General features: G+C 35.3%; 1 protein-coding gene and 1 pseudogene across 5 annotated transcripts in view; one reads left to right on the plus strand and one right to left on the minus strand.

The window, feature by feature from the left end:
- ZZZ3 (zinc finger ZZ-type containing 3) overlaps positions 1–25,086 on the plus strand; it is a 118,178-nt gene that overhangs the window by 90,999 nt on the left and 2,093 nt on the right. For 4 of the 5 annotated variants that reach the window (XM_065910717.1, XM_065910732.1, XM_065910738.1 and 1 more), the window contains 8 exons: positions 10,113–10,251; positions 12,639–12,786; positions 12,870–12,985; positions 13,556–13,627; positions 15,264–15,365; positions 16,277–16,372; positions 18,296–18,448; positions 22,534–22,668. In XM_065910717.1, coding sequence (XP_065766789.1) covers positions 10,113–10,251; positions 12,639–12,786; positions 12,870–12,985; positions 13,556–13,627; positions 15,264–15,365; positions 16,277–16,372; positions 18,296–18,448; positions 22,534–22,668 — 961 coding nt within the window. The remainder of the gene's footprint in view (positions 1–10,112; positions 10,252–12,638; positions 12,787–12,869; positions 12,986–13,555; positions 13,628–15,263; positions 15,366–16,276; positions 16,373–18,295; positions 18,449–22,533; positions 22,669–25,086) is intronic. The other variant, XM_065910747.1, reaches the window with a different exon arrangement.
- On the minus strand, positions 363–894 carry LOC136163689 (anaphase-promoting complex subunit 15 pseudogene; annotated as a pseudogene).

A 25,086-nucleotide genomic window follows, 5' to 3' on the forward strand; every position in this document is an offset into this window, starting at 1 on the left:
CAACATTTTTTCCTTCATCTTAAAACTCCTCTAGAGCTTCCTAATTGCAGTTAAAATCAAGTTTAATCTTAACTTTATAGAACCCTGTGTGGTTAATCTCATTTTTCTTCTCAAGCCTCAATTCTCTTCACTCCTAGTCTTACCAAATGTCTTTTTTGGTCTTAGGTGCTAGAAGGATTTCTGCATAATGTTCCTTCTGTTTGGTTGGAAAAGTCCTTGAACTTCTCTCCTACACCCATTTCTTTTTTTGAAATAAATCAGTCCTGTGTCTTTATTAAAGTTAGAGACTAGATCTGACAAACATGGGGTGAGGTGCTGGCTAGAAGGGAGGGGGCGGGGCTCAGGCCCTGGGGATTCAAGGGCATACTGATGGCCTGGGAGGGACCAAGAAGATCAGGTCCTGACAGCAGCTGAGGAAGTGCCCGAGGATGAGCGTTCAGGCACTGGGGTGGGGCATGGGGGTGGGTGATCAGCTGGTTCTGCAGGAGGTCCAGGGCCATCCTTGGACCCCCTTTCTTGTCTGCCTAGATCATCCACTGGTCCTGATCCTGTTCGTTGCCTTCCATGTCCACCTCATTGACCTCTCCATCATCAGGTGACTCATTGTAGTCATTCATCTCATCCATGTCCTGCATGTCCTCCTCATCCTCTGAGTCCTCTTCACTATCCTCGTCTTCATCTTCATCTTCCTCTTCCTTGTCGTCGTAGTGCTCTGAGGCCGGCTTGCCAGTAGGTACCAGGTTGTTGTCTTTCTCTGCAATGCTCTGGAGCCAGGCCTGATGCTGCTGTTCTTGCTGCTGCAGCTCTGTCTCCTCCACACAGGGTCGATCCAGATTAAACCGCAGCGTCTCAGTCACACGGGGGAAGAGTGAGGGGAACAAGGTGGGCATGGCTCCTAGAAAAACTGAGGCCCAGCAAAGGCAACGATTGGCTCTAGGTCACACGGTAAGCTGGGCACAGAACGCTTGCGGGGAATAGATCCAGGCCAGGCACAAGAGCTCCTACCCCCATTTCTTAGCTAATTCCCATTCATCTTTCTGGCTCAGTTGAACTTATTTTGGGAAGCTTTTTGTGACCCTCAGAGATCTCTGTTCAAAGCCTTCCCGTATTGTGTGCCTTTCTCTTTACGTCACTTCTTACCCCATATTGTAATTGTTTACTTATTTGTATTGCCCTTCTTGACTGATACCTCTGTTAGGAAAAGGCTCTTCGTATCCCAAGTGTTTAATTTAGTTCTTGGCACCATAGGTGAATGAGTTTATGTATAAATGAGTGAAATCTTGCTGCTTCTTCAAATATTTGAAATTAAGAAAAATGAAGTTAAAAACCGTACTTTAGCATCAGAATATAGAAATATATATATGAAACTTGTTTAAGCCTTCTATTTAAATTATATCCAAATAAAACAAAACATGATAAGAGAAAAGGAAATTACAGCTTAAATGTCATGCTTGTGGTTTTTTTTTTAAAGTATTAGATTGTAGACTCCATTGTAGATCCACTCTAGGCCAGTTTCCAGGTACTAAGATAGATTCAGAAAAGAGATACCTGATAATTTTATTGTAAAGACCATTGAAAGAATGACTGTGTCTTTAGTATATTTGATGAAACCTTAATGTGAAAGGAAATAACCTTTGAAATACATCAGAAATCAGACTTCTTTCAGGGGCTACCTATACATTGAGAACATACACAATGAAGGCTTTTGGGGAAGGGGGCAAATATTTTTCTACAACTGTTTGAGACTGTCAAACCTCTTTTTTGATTGTAAGTGACATTTTAGTTAAAGCACTGCTTACTCTGTTTATGATACATTAAATTAGAAAAAAAGAACTTCGATGCTCTTCTTTCTTCTCTGTTGTTACTAAAGTAATATTTGCACTAGCAGATGAGTAGAAAAAGGAAGAGTTGTTAAATAGGTTAATTTTATTGCTATTCTCATATATTTAAAATTGAGCAGGAAATTAAGGCCTCATATGTTGGGTTTTGGATAATGTTTTTGGTTTAGGCTAATTTTCCTAGTGTGTGAAATCTAAACTCAATATTACATATAAATTAGGTTGTATAAATCTTTATGGAAGGAGATTTGTGGTAGGAATCTTCTAACTGTATTTCTAAGTTTTGATTATGTCATCTGTAAAGTGGCAGTGATACCTTTCAGAGGGTTTTTGGTCAAGGGTAAATATGATTGATCACATATGTTATATACTCAGTAAATATTCATGAAATGAGAATTCCAAGGAAGGAAACTAATAGCTGCTGCTGCTGCTGCTAAGTTGCTTCAGTCGTGTCTGACTCTGTGTGACCCCATAGATGGCAGCCCACCAGGCTCCCCCCCTGGGATTCTCCAGGCAAGAACACTGGAGTGGGTTGCCATTTCCTTTTCCAATGCGTGAAAGTGAAAAGTGAAAGTGAAGTCGTTCTGTCGTGTCCAGCTCTTGGCGACCCCATGGACTGCAGCCTACCAGGCTCCTCTGTCCATGGGATTTTCCAGGCAAGAGTACTGGAGTGGGTTGCCATTGCCTTCTCCAAACAATAGCTGAGCAAAGAGTAAAATTAATAATAGTATTATGAGATTGATTGTAAGGTAGCAGTGTCAATATGAGAAGTAAAAGTTTTTGTTCCATCTTGTGACTTGAAAATTTTATATAAATTGAATTCTTTAATGGTGATGCTTATATACCTGCATACAACTTTTACCACTGGAAAATATACTTTACAAACCACTGTGTTGCAAATAACTAAGGTTGGTCTAATACTGTTTCATTAAAGGTCTACCATTACTCAACTGAAGGAACTATTTTTCTTAACCTTTTCCTCCCTACAGCCTCCTAATCAGAATGTATTTTTTAAGAGTTTGTAGTAGCTAGGTCAGGCATCATGGTCTTTATTTTACATCACCACACTGCTAAAGCACTGAAATTAAAAGACTAGAATTGTGCTTATACAATAGCTTAAGTTAAATAAATAGCTGAAGTTAAATAAATAGCTGAAGTTAAATAACTGTGGTAGGTCTAGAGATTAGATTTATTTGACAAAGATCTTACATCTGGAATACTCTAGCAATGATTACTCTTAAGCAGAATAAAGGTTATAACCTAAAAAGGTATTTTCAACAAATACTCATATTGAGCAGAGATAGCAACTGAGTTTATTTGTAAACTGGCACGTTCTCGAACCATTAAATGATTGCTCTATATGGTTAAGTTTAACCAGAATTAATGACAGTTTGCTAACATAAAATATTTTAAAATAATTGGATGGGATCTCTTAAATTCTAATATTTAAAGTGGTAGAATCTTAAATGCATATTTCAGATACTTTCCCTTTTGTTTTTCCAAGATAGTAAAGGAATAATGGATATAGAGAAGTTGAGAACTTATCTTAGTAAGAAGATGTTTTTTGAAAAAACAATTTTAGATTTACAGTAAAATCAAGAGCATGTTCCCATCACTCCCTACCCAATTTCCCCTATTAATAATATTTTATATGAATGATATATTTGTTACAATTAATGAATCAATATTAATCCATTATTGTTAACCAAAGTTCATACCTTATTCAGAGTTCCTTAATTTTTAATTAATGTCCTTTCTGTGTTCTAGAATCTCAATTAGGTTACCTTATAACATTTACTTTTTATATCTCCTTGTTGTGGTAGTTTCTCAGACTTTGTTGATAACCTGGGCAGTTTTGAGGGATATCAGTCAAGTATTAATAGATACCTCTCTATTGGAATTTATCTAATGTTTTCCTCATGATTTGGGATTGTGGGTTTTTGGGAAGAAGACCATGGACATGAAGTGCCATTTTTGTCATGTCATTCCAAGAGATACACTATTTTGTTAAAACTAGTATTATTTTATTGAAGTATAGTTGATTTACAATGTTGTGTTAATTTCTACTCTATGGTAAAATGATTCAGTTATACTTACATATGTTCTTTTTCCTATTCTTTTCCATTATGGTTTATCACACGATATTGGCTATAGTTCCCTGTGCTACACAGTAGGAATTTGTTGTTTATTCTCTGTATAACAGTTTATATCTGTTAATCCCATATGCCCAATCCCTCCCCCACTTTCTTTCCCTCTTGGTAACCACAAGTCTGTTATGTATGTCTGTGACTGTTTCTGTTTTATAGATAGGTTTATTTGTGTCATATTTTAGATTTTGCATGTAAGTGATGTCGTATAGTATTTATCTTTCTCTTTCTGACTTAATTCAGTTAGTATGATAATCTCTGGGTCTGTCCATGTTGCAGAAAATGGCATTATTTTATTCTTTTTTATGATTGAACAGTATGCCACTGTATATGTGTGTACTACATCTTCTTTATCCATTTATCTGTCTATGGACATTTAGTTTGTTTCCATGTCTTGGCTGTTGTGAACAGCACTGCAGTTTATATTGGGGTGCATGTATCCTTTCAAACCGTGGTTTTCTCTGGATATTTGCCCAGGAATGGAATTGCAGGATCATATGGCAACTCTATAGTTTTTTGAGGACCTTCCATACTATTTTCCGTGGAGGCTGCACCAATTTCGGTTCCTACCAGTGGTGTAGGAGGATTCCCTTTTCTCAAAACCCTCTCAGCATTTGTTATCTGTAGACTTGTTTAATGATGGCCATTTTGACAGGTGTGAGGTGGTGCCTCATTGTAATATTGATTTGTATTTTTCAATATTTAGCAATGTTGAGTACCTTTTTATGTGTCTATTGGGTATCTGTATGTCTTCTATTAATATTTGCGTCTTTTTTGCTAATTTTTGATTGGGTTGGTTGGTTTTTGTCCTTGAGTTTTATGAGCAATTTGTATATTTTTTTAAATTAAGCCCTTGTCATTCCTGTCATTTGCAAATATTTTCTCCCATTGTTCTTTTGTTTTGTTTATGGTTTCCTTTGCTATACAAAAACTTTTAAGTTGACTAGGTCTTCTTTGTTTATTTTTGTTTTTATTTCTATTGCCTTGGGAGACTGACCCGAGAAAACATTGGTAAGATTTATGCCAGAGAATGTTTTACATGTGTTCTCTTCTAGGTGCTTTATGGTGTCATGTCTTATATTTAAGTCTTTAAGCCATTTTGAGTTTATTTTTTGTATGGTGAGAGGGCGTGTTCTAACTTCATTGATTTATCTGCAGCTGTTCAGCTTTCCCAATACCACTTGCTAAAGGGACTTTCTCTATTGTATACTGTTGGCTCCTTTGTTAAAGATTCATTGACCATAGATGTATCAGTTTATTTCTGGATTCTATTCTGTTCCATTGATCCATATTTCTGTTTTTATGCCAATACCACATTTGCTTTGTAGTATTGTCTGAAGTCTGGGAGGGTTATGCTTCCTGCTTTGTTCTTTTTCCTTAGGGTTGCTTTGGGTCTTTTCTGGTCCTATAGAAATTTTAGGATTATTTGTTCTAGGCCTGTAAAAAATATCACTGGTAATTTGATAGGGATCACATTAAATCTGTAGATTGCTTTGGGTAGTATGACCATTTTAACAATTAATTCTTCCAATCCAAGAACATGGGATCTTTTCATTTTTTTGAATCATCTTCCATTTTCTTTATTAATGTTTATGATATTTATTAATGTTTAAAACTCAGAATTTAAGTCTTTCACCTTCTTGGTCAGGTTTATTCCTAATTATTTTATTTTTGATGTGATTTTAAAAGGGATTGTTTGTTTACATTCCCTTTCTGATATTTCATTGCTAATGTAAAGAAATGCAACTGATTTCTGTATTTTAGTCTTGTATCGTGCTAATTTGTTGAATTCATTTATCAGTTCTAGTACTTTTTGTGTAGAGTCTGTAGGGTTTTCTATATGTAGTATCATGTCATCTGCATATAATGACAATTTTAGCTTTTCCCAAGGGATATACTGTTAATATGGTTGATTGCAGTTGTTGACCTGGATCACCTAGCTGAGGTATAGTTTGTCAGGTTTCTCCACTGTGAAGTTACTCTCTGTCTTCCATACTCTGTTGTTTGGAAAGAAGTCACTATGCACAGCCCACACTTAAGGAGTGGGAAGTTATGGATCTCTCTCCTTGAGAGCAGAGTGTCTCCACAAATTATTTGGAAACCTTCTACATGGGAGATTTTTTATTTCCTCCCTTTTTTCTTTCTCTCCCCCCACCCCCCACTTCTTCATCTCACTGTCCCTCTCCCTCATTATTCCTTTAGTCATTTATTTGTGTAAGTATAGACTCATAAATACTTTGGGGTGTAATTTAGTATCACTGTTTTATTGTTCAGATTGTTTCAGCTTTGGCCATAGGGAACCTTTCTATTGTCTCCTGTGTCTCATTAAGATGGTGTACTTTTGTTATATATATTTGTCTTTACAGACACTTTCTTGCTTTTTTGGCACTTCAAAATACTCCAGATTCATCTTGTGTATTTCGTGTCCCAGTGCTAGAATCAGCCTTCTCTGCAAAGGAACCCCATTTCCCTTTATCGCAGAAGGCAGTATTAGAAGTCAGGTTTTGAGTTCTGTATGCTCACTGCTGGATGCTGTTGATTATTTTATTTATCTGTCTCAGCTGGCAGAGCAGGAAAATACATGTGTATTCAGTAATCTGTATATATACATATATCTATAAATACTTCTATATGTAATTATGTACATGTATATAAAGCTAAACATAAGTTTATACTTTGACTCCATCCCTAATTAATTATTTTACTACATGGATTCTTCTAGCTTCTCCCCTTGTTTATCTGTAAATTTCTATTCTAGCAATAGCAAACCCTGGTCATCCTCCACTCATTTGTTTATTCCATTATATATGTACACAGTATTAGAACTGTTCATTATAGCTACTTGGGAAATAGCTATGTAAAGCAGAATATATTGCTTATGATCAGTTCCTTTTACTTTTAGTCTTTGAGATGCTACTCATTTCCAGAGTTACCTCAGTCAGGATCTTTTCCTTCTACCCCCTTCAGTAAGGTAGTTTCATACATGTATAATATACTTAGATCCTTGTGTCAGAGAATACATTCCTTCTTAGGGTTCCCTAATCTACTAAATGATCTTTTTAAAATTTGCATACATTAAAGTTCTTTATGCTTTTAAGTTTTACGCTTTTGGCAGATCCATGTCATGAATCCAGCATTATAGTACCATGCAGAATAATTTCACTGGTATTAAAAATTCCCTGTATGTCATGTACTCAACCCTCCTCCTTCCCCTGAACTTCTGGGAACTACTGATCTCTTTACTATCTTTAATTTTATCTTTTACAGAATTTAATATTATTGGAATTGTAACATACAGCCTTTTCAGACTGAAGAAATTTATTTTAATATTTATTATTTATATATTTTTTTTGGTTGTACCTTGCATCACATGGGATCTTAGTTCCAGGGAGTAAACCTGCACCCTGTGCATGGAAGTGTGGAGTCTTAACCACTGGACTACCAGGGAAGTTCCAAAGAAATTTATTTTTATTCTTCAGATTTGAAAACTGCACTTATTTATTTGAATGTGTCAAATCTTTAGCTGTATCACACAGATTACCTAGTTACGGCGTGAGGGCTGAGTTGTCCCAGGATGTGTAGGGTCTTGGTTCCCTGACCAGGGGTTGAAACCGTGTCACCTCCATTGCAGAGTGCATCCTTAACCGCTGGACCAGTAGGAAACCATGCAAGCTTTGTGGTTTTTTTCTGTTTTTATTTTTTTATTTTTAATTGAAGAATAATTGCTTTACAATGTTGTGTTGGTTTCTGCCATACATCAACATGAATCAGCCATAGGTAAAGATATCTATGCAAGTTTTTTATCTCTTTCTTTTCTGCTTAGGGATATATATGGTAATCTTATTGGGAAAACCTCTGAATACTTTAGGAAATTGTTCAAATTAGCTGGGCTGGAAGAATTAAATTCAGTATTTTCTTACAATCTTTTAACTTATTTTGGAATTTTACATCATTACCAGTGTATGGACTAGGCCTTTCAATTTGATAATCATTTAATTTTGATTAAAGAGAAAAAAAATAGGGGGGTGAAGAGTTACACTTTGTCATCTCTGTTGGATTATTTTTTTAAGTCAGAATCATTGTGGAATAATTATATATAGTAAAGATTGTCAGAAGCTATTAACTTCAAAGAGACACCTTTCTTCTCAGTTGCAGTAACTGTTATAGTGCTTTTTTCAAGCTCCTGCTTTTTTTTCCCCATAAGTCTCTTCTTACTTGTGCCTCATTAATTGTTACTTGCGTGCAGTAGTTTGCTGCAAGTTTAATAGACTCAACCATTTTATTGATGATACAGAAGTATATCCTGCATGATAAGTCTTTGGTTGTTCAGCTAAATGGGATAGACGTTCTGAGGGTGAAGTAGGACAGTTAAGGGTATTAATAGAGAGGTTAGGTCTAGTACTCAACTCAGTACAGTCACCCTAAGATTGAGCCTGCCTGGTAGAAAATACCAGCACAGTCGAGGTTTGTATACTCCATATACCTCAAAGCAAACGAAGGCAGAGTGAAAATGAGTTTAGACTTAACCTCTGTAACTTACCCCAGGAGTAACTTTTAATATAGCCCTTGCTTTCTGATTCAATTCTAACACTTGAATGAAGTAGCTCTTATCTTGAGATAAGTCTTACTTTCAGTGTTAGCAGTTTTAATATTAATTATTAAACATTTCATTAGGGATTAGTTAACAGAGAACTTGAGAATAAGAATATATTTTAGGTAGGGGCTGAAAAAGTAGATAGATACTGTTATACTGCAGTCATGCCGTGGTTGTGGACATCAAAACTGCAGTGCTTTACCTTTGAAATTTCTGCTTGTTTGCTGACTTCTGGACTTTAAAGTTTCAGTATACTTTTGATTGCACAGAACATCTATCCATTTGTTCATTCAGAAAATGTTTACTGAACATGTGTATGCTGGGAAGTGTGCTGCAAACTGGATAAATGAAACAGTGGACTTTTCAGATATGTTGCCGTTATGGAGTTTACAGCCTGTTGGGAAATAGAATGAAATTTATTCAAAGTCATAAAGAGCAATGGTGCTTCACTAATATTTTAAAGACCTAGTAACTTATTTTGAAGTGAACTTGGAGCAATTTGTTCTTTGTTCTTTTTGCAAAATACATTCGAGCATTCAAGGTTTTTTGGACTAGTGTGTTTCCCTATGTGATCCATATGTGAAATCAGACATTACTCAGAGAGCCAGGACAATGCAAACCAGAGAGAGAGAGTTGGGGAGAATATGAACAGGTAGTAGGTTTATGTGGGTAAAATTCATATTAACCTGTTTATAGGCAGGGAAGTAAAAAATATTTCTTTTTACTCAAGAAATATTAAGTAATTTATATTATGTAAGTCCTTTTTTCTGTGAAAATGTTTAATATGTAAGAATTGACAAAGAAGTTAAATTCCTTTAGAATGGAGATATAACAGAAAGAATGGGCTTCCCAGGTGGCTCAGTGGTAAAAAATCCGCCTGCCAAGCAGAATACACGAGATTTGACCCCTGGGTCGGGAAGAGCCCCTGGAGAAGAAATTGGCAACCTACTCCAGTATCTTTGCCTGGGAAATCCCATGGACAGAGGAGCCGGTGGGCTACAGTCCATGGGGTTGCAGACGAATTGGATGTGACTTAGCGACTAAACATCAACAGAAAACAAATGAGAATCATGACAACTAAGATCATGTCTGAATTATGTGAAAGTTTCTTGTAACTCTGGTCAAGAAAATTTGCCACAGATATCTTATTCTGACAGGGTTCAGCAGAGGGACTGAAAGTGGTGATCCCTTCTGATGCTAAATTTTTTTTCTAATTTAGCTGTTTCTTAATGACTGATTGCTTGAAAGTCAGGATGCTCGTTTTCTTATTTTCTGTATTTGTTCAGGTTTAAGAATTAAGAATTTAAGATGGGGGAATAAGGCTTTGCTTTCTCTAACTGATATTTTCTGACTAGGTACTTCGTAACTCAGGAAGACCTCATTTATTCCCAGTAATATGTTTTACTAAAACTCTTTCAGGTAACTTTACAAAGACGTGTGACTTAATAGTAGATCATGGCTTGAACTCAGTTTTTTTTTATTGTTGTTACTAAAAAATTTTAGTGAGTTTTTTTTTTCTTTTTGTCTCTGTAGTTATCAGAGACTGTTACAGACTATTGCTGTACTCGAAGCTCAGCGTTCTCAAGCTGTCCAGGACCTTGAAAGTTTAGGCAGACATCAGAGAGAAGCACTAAAAAATCCCATTGGATTTGTGGAAAAACTCCAGAAGAAGGTATATTTTGACCACTTTTAAAATTTATTGAGATATATTTGGTAATAACCTTATTTATTCTTTTTATATGAATACTTTTTAAAATGTTTAACCATGTTACTGAAGGTGGGATATATTGCCTTCCTCCACCCCCACCAAACGCACAACAAGTATAACCCCAGTGAAGATAGCTAGGACCTTTAACTGGATGCTTGTATAGAAACTTGATGTCCTGTTTCTAGCCATTTTTAGTCTTTTTCTGTTACTTTTTTTCCTTCCCCATCTTAAAAATATTTTCCCTTTTTTGCTTTCAGGACTTTTAAGTTTATTGAAACTAAAAGAAAAAATATTTTAGTATTTTTAGTGTTTATTTACTGCTTTATTTACTCTAAAAGCAGTAGAAACAATGGTGATACAAAGAAAAATTCTGTTTTAAATGTCTTTAAGGATATGGTTGCCAAGTTCATGAGAATGAGGTGTAAGATGTGTGTTTATGCCGTAGTATTTGTCTTGAATTAGGGACCCACAAATTATTCAATAAATTTGAGAGGTAAATATTAGTCAGACAAAAGCGTTGTCTGAAAAGATTAAAACTGAAAAACTATGAAAAAGAATCTTCTTTTTCACCTTAACGCACAAATTTAGCCTGTTTTGTATGACAAGTTTAGTTATTAGTTATTAATGAGTCACAGAAGTGGTCTACCAGGTGTTGAGGCACCAGTCTTGGGGACTTCATTTTATGAACACTTACAGTATTTACATATCATTGATTCAACTAAAATAGATTGTGCTTTAGTCTTAAACTCATTTTTTTCAGTTGTTGGATGGGCAAAAAAGTTGTAATTACACACATTTACTATATACGTATGTGGTTGGTTATCTGCTGATTTTCCATGACCATGTTTAGTTTAGAACTAGATTTCTTTTCACTTTATCTCAGAAACAGGGATGTGACATTGACCCTCTTAAAATTTTTTTGCAAAAATGTTCAAATGTGTATTAAATCCCAGATACATTGCTAATCATGAAAGACTTGTGTTCCTTGGAAAGAAAATTTTCTGCTGGTTTTAATTTAGAAGTTTGATTCTTTAGTTTTTTTGTGTTAACTCATGTATGCTTAATTTGCCTACTTTCTTTAAGTTTACCATAGTAGTTAAGTTGTTGACATATGATCTCATTGTTTTAGTGAACATCTGAAAACTCCTAATTGAAATTAAGGAAGCTTGGTATATATATTGGTACATAGAATGCAGGGAACTTTTATGGCTTGTTAGCTTTCTTTGATGTTTTATAATCCTTGTTTTAAAAAACACTCTATTCTAACTTTTCAAAAAGTTGAGTCTTATACTGAAATATGCTATTATAATGATGGTTGTAGTGTACTGTATCACAGGCAAAATAAAAATTAAGAATTCTGTGTCACAGTGTGGACTTGGCTTGCCAGTTTCATAATTTATGACCTGATTTTTTTAAGCAACATTTTATTATGAAAAGTGTTAAGTAGACAAAAAAGTGGAAAATATTATATAGTTAATACCCACATCCACCCTCTAGATTCTACAATAAACATTTTACTGTATTTGCTTTATTGTGTGTTTTTTCAATCCGTCCGTCCACCCACCGTTCTATCTCATTTCAAGATGGAATCCATTTCATGCATTCCAGAGTTGGAGACACACATACTTAACACTAAAACACTCCAGAGTGCATATTATTAACTAAATTTTTTTTTAAGGTTTTTAAGGTGAAATTTACATACAGTGAAATTCAGAAATCCCAGTTTTATCATTATATGAGTTCTGACCAATACCCCCACCTATGTAACCCAAATTCCTATCAAAAGACTGATCACATAATAACCTGGTTTTAGTAATGACAACTAATAACTTCTCTGAAGGTGGCTGGTAAAGTAACTGAATTCGAAGTAAAGTATAGTTTTGATTCTCAAAATGTGGTAGGTTTTTTTGTACGTGCCTTAAGAGTTATATAATATGAAAATAATTCATTGTTTTGTGAATAAGTCAGGAACACAGGGGTCCATTTAAAATGAATTCTGTGTGTCAGGTCATATCTATTTCAGTCAAACACATTTCATATACTGTTCTTAGAGATAAAAACCATTCTTTGCTATTTCTGTTTAAGTGTGTTAAAGGACATTATGTCTGTATAGTTGAGCTGTAGACCTCTATCTAAAAATAGTGCTTATGTTTTGTTAAGTTCATTTGCGTGGCTATCTTTATACCATTTAATGCTTTGACTGTATTTTATCTTTATTGACTGTTGGATTCAGAGTGAATAGAAATGCCAGTTGATTATTATTTAGATTTGTAATCATCTGAAAATTTGCTCATTGTTGATAATTTCTTGAATTAACCTTAAATGTCACTTTCTTTTTTTCCTCCCACCAGGCTGATATAGGGCTTCCTTATCCACAGAGAGTTGTTCAATTACCTGAGATTGTGTGGGACCAATATACCAATAGCCTTGGAAACTTTGAAAGAGAATTTAAAAATCGTAAAAGGCATACTAGGAGAGTAAAGCTAGTTTTTGATAAAGGTAATAAATTACATGATAATTTAAGTAGAAAAATACCTGGCAAAGTCTTGCTTTAATAATCCTATACATGGTTTTCTTTTTAGTAGGTTTACCTGCTAGACCAAAAAGTCCTTTAGATCCTAGGAAGGATGGAGAGTCCCTTTCATACTCTATGTTGCCTTTGAGTGATGGTCCAGAAGGCTCAAACAGTCGTCCTCAGGTAGGCAGTATGAAGTGGTGGAGTAGGAAAATTTGAATTTTAGACAAAAGATTTTAACATTTGCTGACTTGTATTCTTAAATTTCAAGCAGTCTTCACTTGAAGATATAGTAAGGACATGAACTTCGAAGTTAAGAAAAAGCTGGGTTGAAATCACAACTCCACTACTTACTAACAGTAGAACTTCAGATGGTCGTTTCTATTAAAGTCTCCAGGCTGCAGTTTCCTCTTATATAAAATGTGATTAATATCACCCTATGTTGTAGAGTTGTTGTGAGGATTATAATGAGTAGTACCTGTAACATGATGAGTTCAGTGCCTGACACATAGTACAGTATTTATTCTAAAAATAAGAGCTCTTTGTGTGTAGTGGAATGTAACCAGGATTTGCTGGTAACCTGGCCTTGCTGCTGTTAATTAGATGAACCTTGATAAATGTGGGTCCAGAATGAAAAAGTAGCATTTCTTTTTCTTTAAAATGAACTTGCTGTCATCATTCATGTGTTATTTAGCTATATCAAACAGTAGTCTTTGTTTTTTGTCTCTGACAAAAGCCTTATTTTATATGCAGATGATAAGAGGACGCCTGTGTGATGATACCAAACCTGAAACATTTAACCAATTGTGGACTGTTGAAGAACAGGTAATAGATATTTCTCAATTGTGTAGGTTAAAAAAAAAGCAGTTAAAATTGGAGTAAGTATTGTGAATAAAGTGTATATTATTGTATGTGTGTGTGCGTGCACGCGTGCTGAGTCACTTCAGTTGTGTCCGACTCTCCGCAACCCTGTGGACTGTAGTCTGCCAGACTCATCTCTCCATGGGATTCTCTAGGCAAGAATACTAGAGTAGGTTACCATGCCCTTCTCCAGGGGATCTTCCCTACCCAGAGTTCGAACCTGTGTCTCCTATGTCTCCTGCATTGGCAGATGGATTCTTTGCCACTAGCACCACCTGGGAAGTGTATACTGTTGTATGCAATCCCTCTTAATCATGAATTTTAAATATTTAAACTCATTTCTATATACCTTTTTGCATATGTAAAGAATTTTTCATTCTGAGAATATATGATTTCCATTTAGGGGATGGTTTCTAAAGAAGAAACCTGGGTTTTGGGAGGGGGCTTGAAAAAGATACTGAAGCAGATGGGATAAAGTTTTTGTAATACAGCTTTGTAAGACAGAAAAACCTGGAGCCAAGTAAAGCTATACTTCAAAGTGAATTCTTTTGTTTGGAGAGGAGCTGAAAAAGCAAGGTCATAGTATTCTGTTACATTTGGACATATAGCTAGGATTGTTTGTGGGTAAGGTTTGAGATATATCTTTATCTCATATGAAGATTAGCCCCACAGCTGTAATGAGTTGATCCGTTTATAAAAACCTTTGTGCTAAGTCACTTCAGTCGTGTTCAACTCTGTGCAACCCTACGGACTGTAGCCCACCAGGTTCCTCTGTCTATGGGATTCTTCAGGCAAGAATACTGGAGTGGGTTGCCGTTTCCTTCTCCAGGGGATCTTTCCAATTCAGGGATCGAACACTGGTCTCTCACAGTGCAGGCAGATTCTTTACCATCATAGCTACCAGGGAAGCCCACCTGTTAAAATACTTCTTTAGCCAAGCCCATGCTAAGATAGGATAAGAAGATTATTCGTAGCACACACTCCAGTCTCCAAGGTGGTTTATTGGTCTTCAGCTCTGCAGAGATAATACCAATCAATGGTGCCTAAAAGCTGATCCTGCACACCGGGATAGCTGGGCGAAAACATTCCTTTTATTTCAACATCCAGAATATTCTGCATCCTTAGGACTACTGGAGAATTTTGAAGATAAGTCAGAATATTAAAGTTAAATATTTAAATAGACGATCACACAAAGGAGGAAAAGATCTCTTTTAGTATTTTGTCAGAATACAGATGAATTTTGATATAGTTTTGTCAGATCCATAGTTGCTAGCCTAAACATAGTCTAGCAAGAAAATGTGGTCAGTGGAAATCACTGAAATGTGTAATATATTTCCTTTGTGAGGAGTGCTTTCTTTTCACTGAGGTGAATAGAAAAATCTTTATAAGGTCTTTCATCGGTTTAGTCTGATTCTTATTTTCCTTGTGAAGTCTTAAATTCCTACTAGAAACTTTTCCTACCATGAAGATTTCTAGTTGACCTACCCTACCCCTAAAGTTGGGGGGCAGGTGTATTGTAGTTTTTAAGATGAAAGGTGAATGTATTTATTTAGAAACTCAGTATTAAACTTTCTTAAATTTGGTCTTTGGTTTGGCTTAGAAAAAGCTTGAACAACTACTCCTGAAATACCCTCCTGAAGAAGTAGAATCTCGACGCTGGCAGAAGATAGCGGATGAACTAGGCAACAGGACAGCAAAACAGGTAACTGAGGAGGTGGCTCCATATTGTTGGCATGTTTTTTATTTTTTTTATTTAAAAGACTGTGCTGGGTCTTTGCTGCTGCCTGCAGGCTTGCTCTAGTTGCAGCAAGTGGGGGTTACTCTAGCTGCAGTGCGTGAGCTTCTCACTGTAGTGGCTCTCTTGTTGTGAAGCACAGGCTGTAGCATGCAGTAGTTGTAGTGCACAGGCTAGTTCCCCTGCAGCATGTGGAACCTTCTTGGACCAAGGATCGAACTGATGTTCCCTATATTGCCAGGTGGATTCTTTACTACTGGACCACCAGTGAAGTCCCTGATTTTTTTTTTTTTTAAGTGAAGGATAATGCAGCTAAAATCAGCAGATCTGCCCCTTCATATTTAGCTACACAATACTATAGTATGTGGAGTTTTAAAAAATAACATTGTATATTTTTATATTGATTTTAGAAACAACTCAAGATAGTTCTGCTTTGAATCATTATGAAATACTAAAAAATAAAAATGTAATGTAGTATTTGATGAGTAGAGCAGTTATGTGCTTTTGGGTTAGACTATGCTAACAGATTTGTGATAATGCCTTAATTAGTATTCCCTGGTTGTCTTTCTAAAAAAATATCTGCCAGCTTTCTCCTTCACATTCCCATTGATATTAATAGATGTGTTTTTATGCTCATGCACGAATGTTCACAAGTTGAAGATGTGTTTAGCTTAGGAATCAAACAGATTTAATTTAACAATATTTTTGGTCTATATTTTAAAATCTAAGTGTCTTTGGTGGCAATTTAAAATTACTTCTAGATTTATGTAGCTATTAAGTTGTTACTATTCATTAAGGTACAGGTATATTTTAAAAACTATCTTGGTACTGAGTGTCTTGTCATTCATTATGTTAAAAGGCTTGTCATGTTTCCTTAGGTTGCCAGCCGAGTGCAGAAGTATTTCATAAAACTAACTAAAGCTGGGATTCCAGTCCCAGGCAGAACACCAAACTTATACATATACTCCAAAAAGGTAAAAAGAAAATTGGTGAAAGTAAACTTTAGATCTCAGATTAAGATCATTAAAGTCAGAGTTGCTGTGTAAAAGAATATATGTTATTCAGAACATTATTTTATTTTTAAATAAACTCACTCTAAACATTTTGTTATATTGCATATAAGTGAACTTCAGTGTTTTCTTAGGAGTATGTTAGTTTATGTGAGTGAGTACTGTTTGAAAGATACTAGATTGAATATATGTCAGAAAGGCCTTTGTGATGTTAAAGTTTTTAGGATATTTGATTCTTTAATAACACAATCAATTTCTATTTTATACATATGCTGTATAAAACCAATTTAATCTTCACTACAATTCTTAAAAGTGTGGGTAGTATCACCTTCACTTTACTCATTATAATATTAACAGCTAACTTTTATTCTTACTGTTGAATGCTCTGAGTTAGGTCCTGTTTTGCAACCTTTTTTATAGATGAGAAAGCTAAGTACACTGAGTAAACTGTCTAGTCACATAGCTAGCGAGTCTGGGAATCTTTGATCTTCTGATTCTGCTCCTAAGCTGCTTCAACCATCCTTTGCTTCTCTGTACGGTGAAAAAGCTATTGTCTCTCTCCTGTGTAGAGCACTGCATCAAATTATAGCCAGTTTTTTTTGCTTTAATTGAAGGGAAAAAAGCACGTAATTGTCCTTCTTTCATCTTGTTGGTAAATTATCCTGATGCCTTCCCTCCCCAAAACTGCCATCTTTCATACAAAGAGAAGCTAGGAATGTATCTAATGCTGTTACCCTTCCTTATTGAAGCTAACTATTTTACATAATTTTACTTTAAGTATATTATCTATACAACTCTATGTTTTGAAATTTTTATTCTTTTCCAAACTCTGGAAGCTTGTTTTAATTTCTCATATTTTAAAAATATTTTGAATTTTTCTCTCCCCAATGTAGCATTATCTATCTTAGGTGTGTAGAGTTTATCCTATAACTTCAGGATGTTGGAACTTTAATAACCAGCATTTAACCTAATAGCTCTAATTGTCCTGATTTCTAGGTTACCTTTAGATGTGTTATACACCTCATGTTTTCACCACGAAAACTAGATGATGATAACAAAAAGAATACTAAAGAAGCCTAAATGTGTTTCCTCCTTTGGGAATTTAACAGACATTTTGACTGTAGAGTTCTGGCCCAGTCATAGTTATGATTCCTAGCCATGGTTAGAGTTTGAATTTTGAAATGAAACAATGGTTCTCCATGTAGCTGAGGTTATTCATGGCTTTGCTGTTAGTGAAGACAGGAAGTCTGCATAGTGGTTCAAAGTGAGGCCATTGGCTCCATATAGACCTAGTTTATATATAATCTTGGTTCTACTACTTTCTAGCTGCAACACTTTGAACAAAACAGTTAACTCCTTGTGCCTCTGTTTTTTCACCTTTAAATTAGAGGTGATAATAATTGCTTTATAGGAATGTTTTGAGGATTAAGTGACATTGACAAAGAGTAAGCAGTCAATAGATATTAATTTCAAGCATTCATCATGTTGGAGAAATTTTCATTTTACTTGATAGTTTTGTATCTGGCTTTGGCTAACTTCATCCTCCTTGATCATCTATAAGATGACGTTAAAAGTTCAGCATGTGAATGCCAAGAGTGTGAAAAATGTTGGTGACACAAATACAAGCTTCATAGCAAGCATGTGGTCCAGGATACTCCGTGTGGGTATTCCCCCTATATTTCTAATTGTTGTTTTGGTTTGTTTTTATTTAAGGCTTGTTGTGCTTTTAAAAATCCAGGTAACAGAAAAAACAATCACATAAAAGTATGCTGAAGCATAGAGGTGTAATCTTTTTGATTAGACAGTTTTGGAGGAAGTAGCATTTATATTTTTGATTCTTTTAATGATTGTCCACTATCCCAATTAAAAATTTGTTTTCTCACTTAGTCTTCAACAAGCAGACGACAACACCCCCTTAATAAGCATCTCTTTAAACCTTCCACTTTCATGACTTCCCATGAACCACCAGTGTATATGGATGAAGATGATGACCGATCCTGTTTTCATAGCCATATGAACACTGCTGTTGAGGAGGCATCAGTAAGTTATCTATACCGAATCTATATCCTTCATCTGTCTTTACATTATACAAATCAGGATGCAGAATGGGAGCACCAGGATTTCCTATTTATTCCTTTTCTTCAGAGAATGTTGCTTTCTTTTCTTTTAAATTAACTAGTCAAACTTGTTTTACATTGGGCTTTAAAAATGTTCTTAAGAAGAAACTTTCAAGCTAATACAAAAATAAACCCACATGCACCCATTATACAGTTTTAATGGTTATCAATTTGTAGCAATCTTATTTTTATCTATACTTCCTACCCACCCCAGTTTTCTTTCTGGGATTATTTTGGAGCAAGTTCCAGACATTATGAAATGTCATTATCATGTTTATTAAAAAGTAATCCTTTATATAATCAGATACACAGTTTACATTTTCCCAATTATAATTTGCAAAAGACCTCTTCCCTCCCCCCATACTTGTTTTGTTGAAAACCTGGGCTATTTGTCTTAAGAGAATTTACCACAGTGTGGCTTTTGTTGTTTGCATCTCCTTGGTGTCATGTAACCTATTCCTCTGTTCTCTGAATCTCCTATACTTTGATAGATCTAGATAATCAATCAGATTCAGATTTGTTTTTTGTTTGTTAGGGTGGGCAGGACTGCTTCATGTATACTTTCATCAGTCTGATTGTTTCTTTCTTTTGACATAGCAGCCATTGATTGTTGCTTTGACCCATTAACTCATTAGATGTTACAAAATAATAAATTTCTTTGTTCATTTATTTGATAGAATATTCTGTAAAGTAACCCTGCCATCAACTATTTGATTATCTTAATGTACATATAAAAAAGGCAGCATAACTGCTTGATCATCCCCTTTATTTTCTTGTTTTTAAAATAATGAGTTTGGTCTCTAATAGCCTCCAAAATGACTAATAAGGTTTTAAAATTTTTGTATTCTTATGAGTTGTTGGACTTATATTTACGTGCATTGACAAATTCAGTGCATTGACATTAGTGTACAAGTTGGCCCATTGGTTGGTTGTAACCTATTCAAGTTGGATTTTGAGATTATTTGACAAGATTCTAGTTGTCTTTTATAGCCTTCTTACTGTCTGCCGGAACAAGAAAATTAAAGGCTTATCTTGTATATTTCCTGCTTCAGAGCTAAAATTAGTTCTGCTTTCTTATATTGAGAAAGGTATTTGGAGGCTCTATCCCAATAAAATGGAATAAAAGTCTATGGATTTCCTTAGTGGCTCAGTGGTAAAGAATCTGCCTGCAATGCAGGAGACTCGGGTTCAATCTCTGGGTTGGGAAGATCTCCTGGAGAAGGAAATGGCAACCCACCTCAGGATTCTTGCCTGGAAATCCCCTGGACAGAGGAGACTGGCAGGTTACAGTCCACGGGGTCATAAAGAATTGGACATTACATAGCAACAAAGCACACATTCTAATCTATGATGTTACTTGCTTTTGGGTTGATCCTTGTACTTAAGCCTATACACTGGACAGAACTGAGAAATGTTATATATTTGTTCAAATGAAAAGATATAATAAATTCATATTTTTATTTCAAATTCAACTTAGGGCTTATGAGAATTTTACTCACCTGTATTGATCTTTAATATGTATCATTTTTTTTCCATACTGAAAATCCCAGTTGTTAGTGATATCAGCATAATGCTCACTTTGTCTCACACTGGTCACAGTGGTCACAGAATTTAATACCAGTACCACCATCAACAATATGATACTGAAAATAGGTTTTTCGGGTGGCACTTTTTTTGCCTTAGGATATATCCCACTATAGAAATAATGTCAAATCACACTTTTTAAATATTCTAGGACTAATTCCTCTTTGTGTTGTCATCCGTTGGATGCTAATTTAGGTTAATTCTTTTCGTTTTACTTTCCATTAATTCATAGAGATTCCTTTTTATTGCTGTTAATATTTTTTTTACTTTACTATGCTAAAATTCTTAGTAAGTAACATGATTCTGATTCCTTACTTAAAGGACATAAAGATTGCCTTGTATTTATATTCTCAATTTTTTTGCTTTTTAAATTGTCTTTTGAAAAACAGCTACTATCTGCTGTGTCTTAGGATATGACATTTATGTGTAATTTTGTATTTTGTGAATATTATAATTACTCAGTTGAGAACTATTCACTTATATGTAATACATAACAGTCTCTGCTAGAAATCAGCTTGCATAGTTATGAACAAAAGTATTTCAAAAATAGGTGTGATTATAGTTATTTTAGAGGGACTTGATTTAAATTGAGAATTTTAAGAGGAAGACCCAAAGAAGTGATATCAAGTTCGTCATTAAAGGAAGAGTAAAATTTGACTAGGTGAGGAGTGATGGTGGGATGTTTAAGAGAAATACGTTTTTAGAAATTTGCTAAAATGGAATATAGGTGGTTGAATTTGATTTAAGTTTTGTTTGATTTTATTTTTAAATGATTACCAGTTCACACCATTTGAATACTTTAATATAGCTATTTAAATGTATATTTATGAACCCTCTACTGTAAAATTTATAGATTTCAGTTTCTCTTTTCAGAAAAGCAGAGTTAGAGGGAGAATTGGTATACTGTTTTAGCTTCCCTTAAAATTAGTCATAGTATTTCTCCTTTAAGTAACTTTAAAATGATTATAACTAGGAAATCTGTTTGTGGGTGAACATTTAGAAAAAAATATTTGTTTTAAGGTAACATTTAAAAAAATATTCATTTGGTTTATAACATTGTATGTTTTCCGTTTATTTTTATTAGTTGGAGGCTAATTACTTTACAATATTGTAGTGGTTTTTGCCATACGTCGACATGAATCAGCCATGGATTTACATGTATTCCCCATCCCGATCCCAACATTGTATGTTTCATGTCTACAGCATTTTAACTAACGTATATTATAGCGTGCTTACCACCAGTAATCCAGTTCCCATCTGTCAGCATACATTTGACCCCCTCTACCCATTTTTCCCACCCTTGCCACTCTTCCCAATCTGTTCTCTATATTTGAGTGTGTTTTTGGTTTTGTTTATGTGTTTATTTTTTAGTATTCTGCATGAGTGAAATCATGTATCTGTCTTTCTCCAAATAAGTGACTTATTTCACTTAATTGCCCTCAAGTCCATCCTTCATGCTGCAGATGGCAAGATTTTTCTTTCTTTTTTTTAGATTTTTCTTTTTTAATGACTAAAGCATTTGGAATTTTTGTTTTTAATTGTGGTAAATACCCATAACATAAAACTTACCATCTTAGCCAATATTGAAAAATTGGGCAAATGCTGTACTTTCTATAAACATCATTTCCCTTGATAAAATATAAACATAGTACTAATAATATTTAACATGAGAAGCAGGAGGAATGGGAGGTACAGGGGTTGTCTGGTCCAGAATTGGAAATTGATGGAAGATGGGATTAATGAATTGGAGGTGTTTTTTAGGAGGATTGTGGAAATCAGTGACCATGGGATCAGTCATGAGGTAGCAAAGGAAAGAAATAGATACTGGGTGGCAGAGCACAAATAAATTGGAAGAATAGCAAGCAGTTAGTGTTTCATCTGTCAGCTTCAACTTCATATATTTGTGTAGTTTTTACTATTCTTTATACTCAGCTCTATATAATCATCTTTGTAACTTAAGTTCATCCATTTAAGAGACATGTACTGTTTTGATCATTGGAGTACTAAGCAGAGGCAGAGTAGAGATTGTTTTGCCTGTTTTAAGAAAATTTTGTATTTACCTGAGGAAGCATAAAAATTTGTTAGATTGGTGAGAGGAGCTTCCTGCAGCTCAGGAAGAAGTAGATTATAAGGAGTCTTTCAGTCTCCATGAACTTGTTGGGAAGGGGTTGAGTTTGCATTAGTCTATGGTATGGCAGAGGTGGGAGTCATGCCTTGTTCCCTGGTACTTGCATTATGAAGCTACCTACTGAAGTTTAGTATTACTGTTGCATTAAGAAGCCCTCCAGAAGTATTAGTCTAAAATATTGCTGTACAAGCACTGATTTCCTATGAGCCCTAAAAGGTTGAGGGTCTCTTTAAATGTGAAAAGCATCTTGTCAATAGAAAAATATTCTTTATCAGTGTTTTTTGTTTTCTCAATAGGATGAAGAAAGTATTCCTGTCATGTATAGGAATTTACCTGAATATAAGGAACTATTACAGTTTAAAAAGTTAAAAAAACAAAAACTTCAGCAAATGCAAGCTGAAAGTGGATTTGTGCAGCATGTAGGATTCAAGGTAAATTCTACTTAATTTTTCTATTCATTTAATTTTTGAAGGGTGATAAGAGATATTTAAGGTGGTTTTCAGAGCTTTCAACTCCACAACTTTCAAGCACACAGATAAAAGTAAGTTTAGCTTTTGTTTGTTTGTTTATACAGAGTAGTGTGTCAGTTACCGGTGTCACGAGATTTATGATTCAGTAGAAAGAAGAAAAATATACAGGTATACTTTGAGGTAATATATGAGATGAGATCAGGTGTGTTCTCTGGTGGCTCAGATGATAAACAATCTGCCTTACAGTGCCAGAGACCCAGGTTTGATTCCTGGGTTGGGAAGATTCCCTGGAGGAGGGAATGGCAACCTAATCCATGGGGTTGCAAAGAGCCAGACATGACTGAGTGACTTAACACTTTCAGGTGCATTCAGGGTGGTATGGCTGTAGGCAACTTTGAGGTAGTAAATGAGAGGCAAAATTTTTCTCTAGCTATTCCCAAATTTACTGATATAACTGACAAATAAAAATTGTATCTATTTTAAGGTGTAAAAAAAGTTTAAGATATAAAAAAAGTTCACCTCACAAAGTTATCTTGTTTTTTTTGAGACAGAACACTTAACATATGCTCTCATAGCAAATTTCAGGTATTCAATGCAGTATTATTAACTATATATATCATACTGTAAAGGCTTCCCCAACGACTCAGTGGTAAAGAATCCCCTGCAATGCAGGAAATGTGGGTTTGATCCCTGGGTAAGGAAGATCGCTTGGCAATTCATTCCAGTGTTCTTGCCTGGAAAATTCCATGAAAAGAGGCCTGGTGGGCTGCAGTCTATAAGGTCGCAGAGTTGGATACAACTGAGCACACACGTATTAGTCCCTCCATTATAAATTCACATAACACCCTTTTCCTCTGTATACTTAGCAGTTTATAATTATACAACCCACACCAGTATTCTTGCCTAACAAACGTCATGGACAAAGGAACCTGGCAGGCTACAGTCCATAGGGTCACAGAGAGTTGGACACAACTGAGCGCGCCTGTGCACGCACACAGACACACACACACCGTGCTGGACTTTAGATCTGCAGGACTTACTCATAACCGCAAGTTTATCCCCTTTGACCAGTGACACACGTACTCTGCCTCCTGCCCCAGGCCCTGCAGCCCCTGCCCGCCCTCAGCAACCTCCACTCTCTCTGCTGCTTTGAATTCAACTTTTCTCATTCTCCATTTAAGTGAGATCATACAGCATTTGTCTTTCTGTGTCTGACTTAATTCATTTAGCGTCATGTCCTTAGGTTTTATTCATGTTGTCACAAATGGCTTTGACAGATTTCTTTGTTTTACGGCCGAATAATATTCCTCTGTGTGTGTGTGTGTGTGTGTGTGTGTAGAGGAAGACAGAGAACACCATTTTCTTTATCCATCCATTCACCTATAGAGCTATTTCTTTGGTTGTTATTATTGTTCATGGATCAGAAACTTATTTTCCCCTTTCAGATTCAGTTATCTCTGCTGTTTTTTGTGAGTCTAGTAGAAATACATTTATTCATTCCACAAAATTTTGACCCGAATCCATTATATTCCGGACAATTTGCTAAGTGCTAGGGGATTCAGTGATAAGCAGACTCCCTTCCCTTACTCTGTTTTCATCTCATAAGTAATTTAGAGAAGTTAAATGAGTGAAATAGTTGAGTATGACTAGAGTACATACTGGAGAGTAGTATGAGGCTATTCAGTTGCCTTGGAAATTTTGCCAAATTTTCTCCTTAAGTGTTGGAGGACCTTTGAAGAATTATGAAATTTACATTTGGGAAAGATCATTCTATTTTCTTAAAATATATAACTCTTAGGAAGGCAGTGGGTTTACAGAGGGTAACTCAATCTCTGACTATAGTATTGTTAAAATCTTTAAATAATAATTTATTCTTGTATGCTTTTTTATGTAACGGGGAGGAAGAAAAAAAGTAGAGGGGGAAAAAGATCACTCTGGCCTTAATATGGAGAATGAAGAGGAAGAAAGGCTAACAACAGAGACTGGTTGGGAGATTCTCCTGGTTAGACAAAAGATGAGAATGTCCTGAACTTGACTAATGGGTGTGGAAATAGAAGGATTAACAGGTTTGAGAACACCATAAGTGTTAGAATTGATTATACTTGGTGGGATTAGAGGAAGTAAAATTGAGGCCATGAACTACAGATTCACTGGTAGTGGTATACATAAAAATACTGATGCATGCTGTGACTGATAAATCTAAAACAAGATCCTCTAGAGTGACCATTAGCCAGACTGTATTAAGTGATTTTCTTCTCTTGCTCTTTCAGTGGTCCTGCTTCTCCCTTTAGAGATTTTCCTAATTGACAATTCTGTCTTTTCAGGAGGAAACTGTCTCTACTTCTCATAATTCTGTTGCAAAACCCAGCTGTGGCTAGT

This window comes from Muntiacus reevesi, chromosome 1 (assembly GCF_963930625.1).
Source record: "Muntiacus reevesi chromosome 1, mMunRee1.1, whole genome shotgun sequence".
In the NCBI taxonomy this organism is placed as follows: domain Eukaryota; kingdom Metazoa; phylum Chordata; class Mammalia; order Artiodactyla; family Cervidae; genus Muntiacus; species Muntiacus reevesi.